The sequence below is a fragment of the Panthera leo genome, chromosome A1, assembly GCF_018350215.1.
Source record: "Panthera leo isolate Ple1 chromosome A1, P.leo_Ple1_pat1.1, whole genome shotgun sequence".
NCBI lineage: Eukaryota > Metazoa > Chordata > Mammalia > Carnivora > Felidae > Panthera > Panthera leo.
The window spans coordinates 173,710,005-173,719,244 of record NC_056679.1 but is presented as its reverse complement, the minus strand read 5'-3'; the positions used below and the strand labels follow the sequence as shown (position 1 = coordinate 173,719,244).

The 9,240-nt window shown below is 45.3% G+C and overlaps 2 protein-coding genes across 3 annotated transcripts; one reads left to right on the top strand and one right to left on the bottom strand.

Annotated features, from left to right (window-relative positions):
• Positions 1-537: 537 nt before the first annotated feature.
• On the bottom strand, positions 538-7,020 carry NOP16 (NOP16 nucleolar protein). Of its 2 annotated transcripts, none has more exons than XM_042946051.1 (5): positions 6,914-7,020; positions 6,717-6,825; positions 3,432-3,501; positions 1,534-1,640; positions 538-966 (listed from the first exon to the last, which is right to left on the bottom strand). In XM_042946051.1, the coding sequence occupies exons 1-5, from the start codon at positions 7,018-7,020 to the stop codon at positions 823-825; spliced, it is 537 nt and encodes a 178-aa protein (XP_042801985.1). In that variant the 3' UTR covers positions 538-822. The 2 variants fall into 2 exon arrangements, with proteins under 2 accessions (XP_042801985.1, XP_042801996.1); XM_042946062.1 differs by having other exon boundaries at positions 538-878.
• A 183-nt stretch (positions 7,021-7,203) lies between these two features.
• Positions 7,204-8,218, top strand: HIGD2A (HIG1 hypoxia inducible domain family member 2A). Its single transcript, XM_042946075.1, has 2 exons — positions 7,204-7,458; positions 7,816-8,218. The coding sequence occupies exons 1-2, from the start codon at positions 7,305-7,307 to the stop codon at positions 7,980-7,982; spliced, it is 321 nt and encodes a 106-aa protein (XP_042802009.1). The 5' UTR covers positions 7,204-7,304; the 3' UTR covers positions 7,983-8,218.
• The last annotated feature ends 1,022 nt before the right edge of the window (positions 8,219-9,240 follow it).

Below are 9,240 nucleotides of genomic sequence, written 5' to 3'. Positions count from 1 at the left end.
GTTCTGAGTCATCACCTCATATGACCAAATTAGGCCTGCCCCAGAGACTGGCCACACAGTGTGTAGCCCAGTGCTTGGCACACAGTAGAGTGGTATTCAGCAGTCCCCCAGTCTCAGAAAGCAGACTGGGGGCCCTGGGTTCCTTTCAGGGCAAGTGATCTGAAGATGCAGTGAAGACCAGTCACAAGGAGGCAGCAGTGCAGCTACCTGCCCTCTGGCCATCAAACCACAGGGTAGGGCCGTGGACAACCAGTCTGCCAACCTCCAGCCTCGGAGTGGGGCTAGTGTTGGCAAGACAGATCCCTTCTGAGCAGTCCAGGGTTGCTGGCAGGCTTCTGTGGAAGGGTTAATGCTGTGCAGAAAACCAAGGCAGAGCAATGGAACTGAATAAGTGAGAAGAGGAGGGAGGCCACACCTAAGAGGGCGTGGCAATGTGGCACACAAAGGGCTGGACGGCCTCTGCCCTGGTTGAGTTGGTTTTCACAGGGGCAGTCCCAGGGTTTGGCTGGGAGGGGAAACACATAACCGTCAGAGAAATAAAATAGCCTTATTTTATTATGTACATATTATATGTAAACAAACCACCCACTCTGAAAACATTAGGTTCTAGCTTTTCCCAGGGCCCTAAGAAACCTCATGGAGACTGTTCCTTCCCCAGAGAGGGGAGCGTGTATGTGCGTGTGTGTGTGTGCGTGTGTGACCTTTTGATTCCATGGGGTTTGGCCAGCCTCATCTAGCCACATGCCCCTTCTTGCCTTAAACCCTGGCTTCCAGTTTCTTTGGTCCAGGAGGAGGCCTCAGCCTGGGGCAGGCATAAGCCACTCACTCAACTTCCATCTTATTCTTCTGCAAAGAATCAATGAAGGCTTGCCACTCCACTGGGTAAAAACGCTTATAGACGTTGATCTTATTCCGAATCTGTTTCGGGGTATCTTGATAGTAATTCTTCTCATCCCGAGCCATAGCCTAAGAAAGGAGAAGGGCCACTTGAGGAGGGCTGGACAGGCACAGTTCAACCCCTAGTTCTGCCTGAGTTGGGCAAGCCACCTCATATCCCCGAGGTTCAGGTTCCTCACCTCAAAAACCATGGTATATGTGGGGAAATGGGTGCAAATGCCCTCGGGGACCAGGCAGGAGCTAGGGCCAGAGGAATAGCTAATGCTCCATCCACAGCCATTGATCCCACTTGGGCACCAGAGTCCAGTGCAGCCAGATTTTTCAATTTTTAAGAGAAGTCAAAAACGTGAATTTTTATTTGAAACCTCCCGTAATTAAAATAGCAACCAGTTCAAGTTCTTTAAAAATACCATGCAAACAAAACAGCATATCTGTGAGTGGGATATGAATCACAGGCCAGTCAGTCTATCCCAGCTATAAGCATCTGTCAATGAGATCAATTTCCTAAAGTCTCTCTTTCCTTTCTTTGTTTCAACTCAGTCTCAGGCAAGAGTCAAGAAGATCAGACCCCAAACTGTCCAGGGTACCTTCCCAACAAACTCAAGTGGTTCTTCCCGTGGGACCCAAACCACTCACCTTATAGTCCTCGCCATGATTCTCCACCATGTAACGTACATAGTCAATGAGGTCTCGGGACAGCGTATTTCCTTTCTTTTCTGGGAGGCTGGCTTCTGCCTCCAGGTCTGGGGTGAGAGAAACCAAGAAACAGGAAAAGAGGTTTTGCCTCCTGTACTTTTTGGTTGCCCAGTCACTCTTTCACCTAATCCCAAACCATGGCCATCAGATGGGCTTTGCCTCTTCATCCCCAATTCGGTACTCTTCAGCCCCTTGGATCTCAGGCTGTGCCTATGACACAACCATCTATCAGTTTTACAACTACCTAAAAGGCAAGTCTTACCTCTTTGGGTCTAAGCTTGGTAAGAGACAGGTACCAAACTAATAATCTCTACTTAGTACCAGGTCCTGGGGACAGAAATGAAGATACATTGCCTACCAGAGGTTGGGACTCCCTTCCATCTCTAAAATTTCCTGAGAATTTCTTTTCTTTAAGTGTTACAACAATAATGTGAAATGGAAAGGTGTGAATGAGAACTAACGCCGCAGGAACCAGGGCCTGAGGCTGGGTCTCACTGGAACCTCACTGCTCTATGTAAGGTAAAAAGCCAAGCTGTGGAGGCAATTGTGGCTTCGCTTTTAAAACAGCTAAGCAAGGGGGCCTGGGCGGCTCTGTCGGTTAGGCATCCGACTTGGGCTCAAGTCATGGCCTCATGGTTCATGAGTTCAAGCCTGGCATCGGGCTTGCTGCTGTCAGCACAGAACCCACTTCAGATCCTCTGTCCCCCATTCTCTCAGTCCCTCCCCTGCTGATTCCCTCTCCTTTCTTTCAAAATAAATTTAAAAACTTAAAAAAAAAATAAAATAAAATCGTTAGGCAAACACTCCCCATTTCTCAATGTGAAAAATAGCTCACAGAAAGAAGGTGGTCAAATGTTATTCAAGGGTTAAATGCTAAATTGCTTATGGTCAAGAATATCTTTGACTTGGTTGCCAGGGGCAAGGTCGGGGTGGGGAGACAGGAACAAAGGGATTAGTTGTTTAATGGGTAGAGTTTCAGTTTTGAAGATGAAAAAGTTCTGGAGATCTGCTACATGACAAGATAAACATACTTAACGTTACTGAGCTATACAATGAAAAAGGATTAAGATAGTAAACTTTATGTAGTATGTTTTTTACCATAATTTAAAAAAATTTTTTAGAGAATGAGAAGTAAAACTTTTTAAGATTAACTCTGACTACAGTAAGTACACCTGGTTTTATTTATGCAATCATGTGTACTAATTCTTATGAGAATCACTGATGAACTAATAATAGGAACTCAAGAATTCTCTATGTAATGTCTGGCCATTTAAAACCCTTTTACCTTAAAGGTGCCTTGTTAGTGCAGTAGGTAGCGCATCAGTCTCATAAAACCCTTTTACCTTCAGGAGAACTGTTAAAAATCTTGGACAGGTAAGAAGAAGGATGGGTGGAGAATTTCAGAGTATACCTGCTTCCCTGCAGATTTTACTCTGCTCTATTTTAATATTCAGCCTCTATAGGCTTAATATACATGAAATTGACTTGTCAATGAAAAGATTAAATGAGATGGTAGAATCTCTATAAAAATCTGTTTGTCCTTAAATTCATGACAAGCTGAACATGTGCCTGAGACTTAATGGTTTCTTTTCTATTCTCTTAAGGCACCTGGCTACATCCTCCCTGAACATCTCTGACCTCACTTCACACACTGGAGTTTAGTAAGTAGACTGAAAATGTCCCAGTTAGAGACGCAGTATTAACTTTGTGAACCCTGGACCAGTTCCCTTCTTCCCTCTGAACCTCAGTTTCTCCATCTGTAAAATGAAGACATCTGAGGCCCTTTTTAGCCCTGACTGTGCAGGATAGTGACCTAGAGGAATGTAACCAGCACTCACCATTTAGCACATAGGGTTTTCGCACAAGCTCCTTAGGCCTTTCCTCTACATCAATGTCCATGGCCTTCACCTGAAGAGAACAGAAGTTGTGAGACCAGTATACAAAGGATCCCAGATGAGGGAAAATTCTAGAGGTTCCTGCCCTCCTCACACAACTGCACTACCCACAAAAATCCCTACACAAGTTCAGGCAGGAAGAAATGACAGAGAGAACCATTGCCCCAGAGGCTTTATGGTTCCCAAAAGGGATTCAAGCAAGCAATTAATCTTTCTGTGCCTATCTATAAAATCAGCATAATATCCTTTGCCTACCTCACATCATCTGTGCTAATCAAGTGAAACAATGCATATGAAAGCTCTTCATAATTTACACTGAGGAGCAGATGACTTTTTTTTTTTTTTTAGATGACTTCTTTTCTATGAAGAGGAGCAACCTGACAGTGCTTAGCAATAGCCTCACATTTATTTGATCAAGAAACAGTAGTGCCATTTTACTCTGGCATGAAGGAATAAAAAGAAACCTGTCTAAAAGCAATGGGACAAAGAACCATAAAATACCTCGGAATAAACCTAACCAAAGATGTAAAAGACCTATATGCTGAAAACTAAAGAAAGCTTATGAAGGAAACTGAAGAAGACACAAAGAAATGGAAAAACATTCCATGCTCATGGATTGGAGGAATAAATATTGTTAAAATGTCAATACTACCCAAAGCAATCTACACATTCAATGCAATCCCAATCAAAATTGCACTGGCATTCTTCTCAAAGCTAGAACAAACAATCCTAAAATTTGTATGGAACCACAAAAGACCCCATACAGCCCAAGTAATATTGAAGAAAAACCAAAGCAGGAGGCATCATAATCCCAGACTTTAGCCTCTACTACAAAGCTGTAATCAAGACAGTATGGTATTGGCATAAAAACAGACACATAGACCAATGGAATAGAATAGAGAACCCAGAATTGGACCCACAAATGTATGGCCAACTAATGTTTGACAAAGCAGGAAAGAGCATCCAGTGGAAAAAAGACAGTCTCTTTAGCAAATGTTGCTGGGAGAACTGGACAGCAACATGCAGAAGAATGAAACTAGACCACCTTCTTTACACCATACACAAAAATAAACTCAAAATAGACCTAAATGTGAGACAGGAAACCATCAAAACCCTGGAGGAGAAAGCAGGCCAACAACCTCTTTGACCTCAGCCGCAGCAATTTCTTACTCAACACGTTTCCAAAGGCAAGGGAATTAAAAGCAAAAATGAACTATTGGGACCTCATAAGGATAAAGCGCTTCTACACTGCAAAGGAAACAACCAACATAACTAAAAGACAACCGATGGAATGGGGAAAGATATTTGCAAATGACATCGGACAAAGGGCTAGTATCTATGAAGAACTTACCAAACTCAACACCCAAAAACCAAATAATCCAGTGAAGAAATGGGCAGAAGACATGAATAGACACTTTTCCAAAGAAGACATCCAGATGGTCAACAGACACATGAAAAGATGCTCAACGTCACTCAGCATCAGGGAAATACAAATCAAAGCCACAGTGAGATACCACCTCACACCGGTCAGAGTGGCTAAAATGAACAAATCGGGAAACTACAGACGCTGGTGAGGATGTGGGAAAACAGGAACCCTCTTGCACTGTTGGTGGGAATGCAAACTGGTGCAGCCGCTCTGGAAACAGTGTGGAGGTTCCTCAAAAAATTAAAAATAGAGCTACCATATGACCCAGCAATAGCACTGCTAGGAATTTACCCAAGGGACACAGGAGTGCTCATGTATAGGGGCACATGTACCCCAATGTTTATAGCAGCACTTTCAACAATAGCCAAATTATGGAAAGAGCCTAAATGTTCATCAACTGATGAATGGATAAAGATGTGGTTTATATATTCAATGGAATACTAGTTGGCAATGAGAAAGAATGAAATTGTGCCATTTGCAGCAATGTGGATGGAACTGGAAGGTATTATGCTGAGTGAAATAAGTCAGTCAGAGAAGGACAGATATCTTATGTTTTCATGCATATGTGGATCTTGAGAAATTGAACAGAAGACCATGGGAGAAGGGAAGGGGAAAAAAAGTAGACACCAACAGAGGAAGGGAGACTAGCCACAAGAGACTATTAAATACAGAGAACAAACTAAGGGGATGGGGAGGTGGGGGATAGGGAAAATGGATGATGGGCATTGAAGAGGGCACTTGTTGGGATGAGCAATGGGTGTTGTATTTGACCCAATTTGACAATTATATTCATACAAAATTTTTATATTCATAAAAAAATTTAAATTCATAAAAATTTATATTCATAAAAAAATAAAAATAAAAGCAATGGGACAAATCCAAACAGCAAGCCCATTCATTAGGTTAACTATTGAGCACTAGTCACATCCTAAGAACCACTGGGGGTTTAATAGTGACCAAAGCACAAAATTGTCTCCAAGGAGATTATGCTGGGATAAAGAGGCACAGACAATAAACAAATATATAAAATATCAAGTGTTGGGGCGCCTGGGTGGCTCAGTCGGTTAAAGCGTCCGACTTCAGCTCAGGTCACGATCTCACGGTCTGTGAGTCCGTGAGTTCGAGCCCCGCGTCGGGCTCTGGGCTGATGGCTCAGAGCCTGGAGCCTGCTTCCGATTCTGTGTCTCCCTTTCTCTCTGCCCCTCCCCTGTTCATGCTCTATCTCCCTCTGTCTCAAAAATAAATAAACGTTAAAAAAAAAAATTTTTTTTTTTTAAATAAAATATCAAGTGTTTACAAGTGCTATGAATTAAAGCAGGGAAGAAACTACTGGGTAAAAAAGTGTGCCATTTTTGAAAGGGTGGTCCAGTAAAAGACCTATTTGGGAGAAGCTAATAAGGGAGCCTCAGACCAGGATGACTAGGGGAAGGTGTAAGGAAGAGGAAGTAAAGATCCCAAAATCTGAGGGAGCCCTTACTAGGAAAGTTAAGGGCAGAAAAAGATAAATTCTGGAAAACACCACTGAGATGACGAGGAACCCAAACAGGTTAATTTCGGAGGGAAAAATGAATGGAGAAGAAAAGAGGGAAGCTCCAACCCTGGTCCAACGTGTGCTGAGGAGTCTGAGCGTAGTGGTAAAGAGACATTCATCCACAGTCAGTGCAAGCTGCCCGAGTTGGCTGTGGGAAGGTCACAAACCCAGGAAAAGCGTGAGCGTGGGAACAGACAGGATGAAGTTCTGAAACCCAGCAAAGTACGGCGGGAAGCAGGGGTCAAGGGCCGGGACTCTGCTATGTGAGTACCTTTCTCTTACGAAGGGGCACAGCCTTGTTGGGGTCCATAGCCAACCCCATCTCGGCCAGGTTCTGCCGCACGGATTTAGCGTGGTCCCAGGCATGTCGGATGTGGGAGCTACGGGCAAAGAAAGAGATCACGGAACCGTCATCTCGCAGGCCGTCTCACCAGAGGTCCCCCGCCTCCTAAACCCCGGGCCCCTCACCACTCGATCCGCGGCGCTGCTTTCCGTCGAGCATTTCGGTTCAGACGCTTCCGGTTAACATTGTAACCGAACTTCTGTCTCCTGGTCTTCCCCTTGGCCTTGGGCATTGCAGTGACCACCGCACCGGCAACTACAACTGGGCTCCTCTCACTCGCAGCACCACGTGCAGCAGACTATTTCCGGCATATGCGCGTCAGGGCTGTGCAGGCTTTTTGGGAAACGTAGTTCTCCCCTTAGCGATATCGTGCAGTTTACCACGACTCCCAGAATCCAATGAGCGGTTAGCGCCTGCGTACAATGCTCAGCAAATTCCTTTTCCCCGCCCTTTTCATGACCTCATCAGGAGGCGGGGTTTAGCGTCCCTATTTTCTCCTAAAGCTGTTGCGGGGACATGGCGGTTCCTGGCCCTGTGACTCCGGAGGCACCGTTTGAGCCATCACAGCCCCCGGTCATTGAGGGCTTTAGCCCCAGTGTCTACAGCACTCCAGAAAGCTTCAAAGAAAAATTCCTTCGCAAGACCCGCGAGAACCCGATGGTACCCATAGGTAAGCAGGTGTTGTAGGAACTGTAGACCGAGAGGATAGTGATGTCTGAGGGAATGAATTAGGGGAGGACCAGGAAAGCCAAGGGGGACCTGAGTGAGAGTGGACCAGAGTTGTGGCGAAGTGGCCGGGCTGTGAGGGGTGAATCTGATTGGAGCTGGGCGGGATTGGGGGTCGCTGAGGTGGGGCGAGCCCTACAACTAGGAGGACCCTACCTCGACCAAAGCCTCCCACTCGGCTCCACCCGCCTTCACTCGGTCTCTCTTCTGAGCTCTCCACCCTCTGGTAGGGGATCCAAAGCGGGGAGAGGCCTACGGGGTCGAAACCTTCCACTCCGTACTTGCTTTGTCCCTTCCTCAGGCTGCCTGGGCACGGCGGCCGCCCTAACCTACGGCCTCTACTGCTTCCACCGGGGTCAGAGCCACCGATCTCAGCTCATGATGCGCACCCGGATCGCTGCCCAGGGCTTCACGGTCGCAGCCATCTTGCTGGGTCTGGCTGCATCTGCTATGAGGTCTCGATCCTGAGCCCGAGACTTGGCCTTGAAAGTTCCGCAGAGATCATTCCCAGCCCCAGGAGCAACCACCTGTCCTGTCACCTGACTTATTCCCTCATCTTCCCTGACAAGTCGGAGGAAGTGGCCAATTGTGTGACCGACACATGTTTTTTCAGGAATCTCAGATTCGGTTCAGTTTGGGTGTTGCATACTTCTATTTGTGCCTCACTTTCTCCACCTCCTACTTAATAAATTGATCCACTTGTAGTTTGGTGAATTCATTCCTTCTAACCCTCCAAAGTTTTTGGTCTTTGGTTTTAGGACAAAATTGTCTAAAGACTGCAGGGGCCCTTAGAAATCTTAATAGTTTAATCGTTCCCGAACTTTCCTGGTAACGATCACCTGAGGAACTTGCTAAAAGTAGAGATTCCTTAGAGTGATGTTATTTGAAAAAAACTGATCTTTCTGTCAATTTTCAAACTTACAACAGAAAACCTTCGTTCAGACTAGGCCAACAGCTGTGGCCCTGTCCAAGGCAGAGGGCTCTGCTCTCCACTTTACTCCTCACCCCACTCTCACCTGAGAGCACCTAGGGCTCCACTGATCTATACCATCCTGGCTTGATTCTTGATGCATCTTACAGAAAAGGAAACTGAGGCTCAGAGAAGTAGCCTGGTAGAGTGGTAAGAACATAGTCACAAAGCTTGTCACTGGTTTGTGTACCTACTGTTTCAGGGTTAAGGAAGAAAGTAGGCTGGACCTAAGCAAACTCTAGAAGAGAGGCAACCTATGAGTTTTGCATTCATGTAAAATCTCACACAAGTATTCCTGGACTGTGGTCAGATCCAACCTGTTGATTTGGACCCAAGTTCCTAACATGTATGACTTCAATTTCATCACCATCTGCAAGCTACCGGAAAGGAAAAGAGGGAGTATAGAAGACATACCCACTTTTTGAGCCCCATAACACAATCTAAATTGCAAAATGGAGGAGTATATGACTAGGGCCTACTAAGTTTCTTGTTCCCATCATGGTCTCTCAGTTGTAAGGCAGAGATTATAAATTTAAAGCTATATGTTGTGGTGACCCTTGCCTCAAGATTCAAGGAATCAATGTGGAGTAGTGAGGACTATGGCACTTTTAAAGATGAAGGCCACCATTTTTAGTGGTTGGTGGTATTGTGTTCCCCTAAAAAAGATATGTTGAAGTCCTAACCCAGTATCTCAGAATGTGATCTTATTTGGAAATAGGGTCTTTACTGATAATTAAGTTGAACTGAGGTCATTGC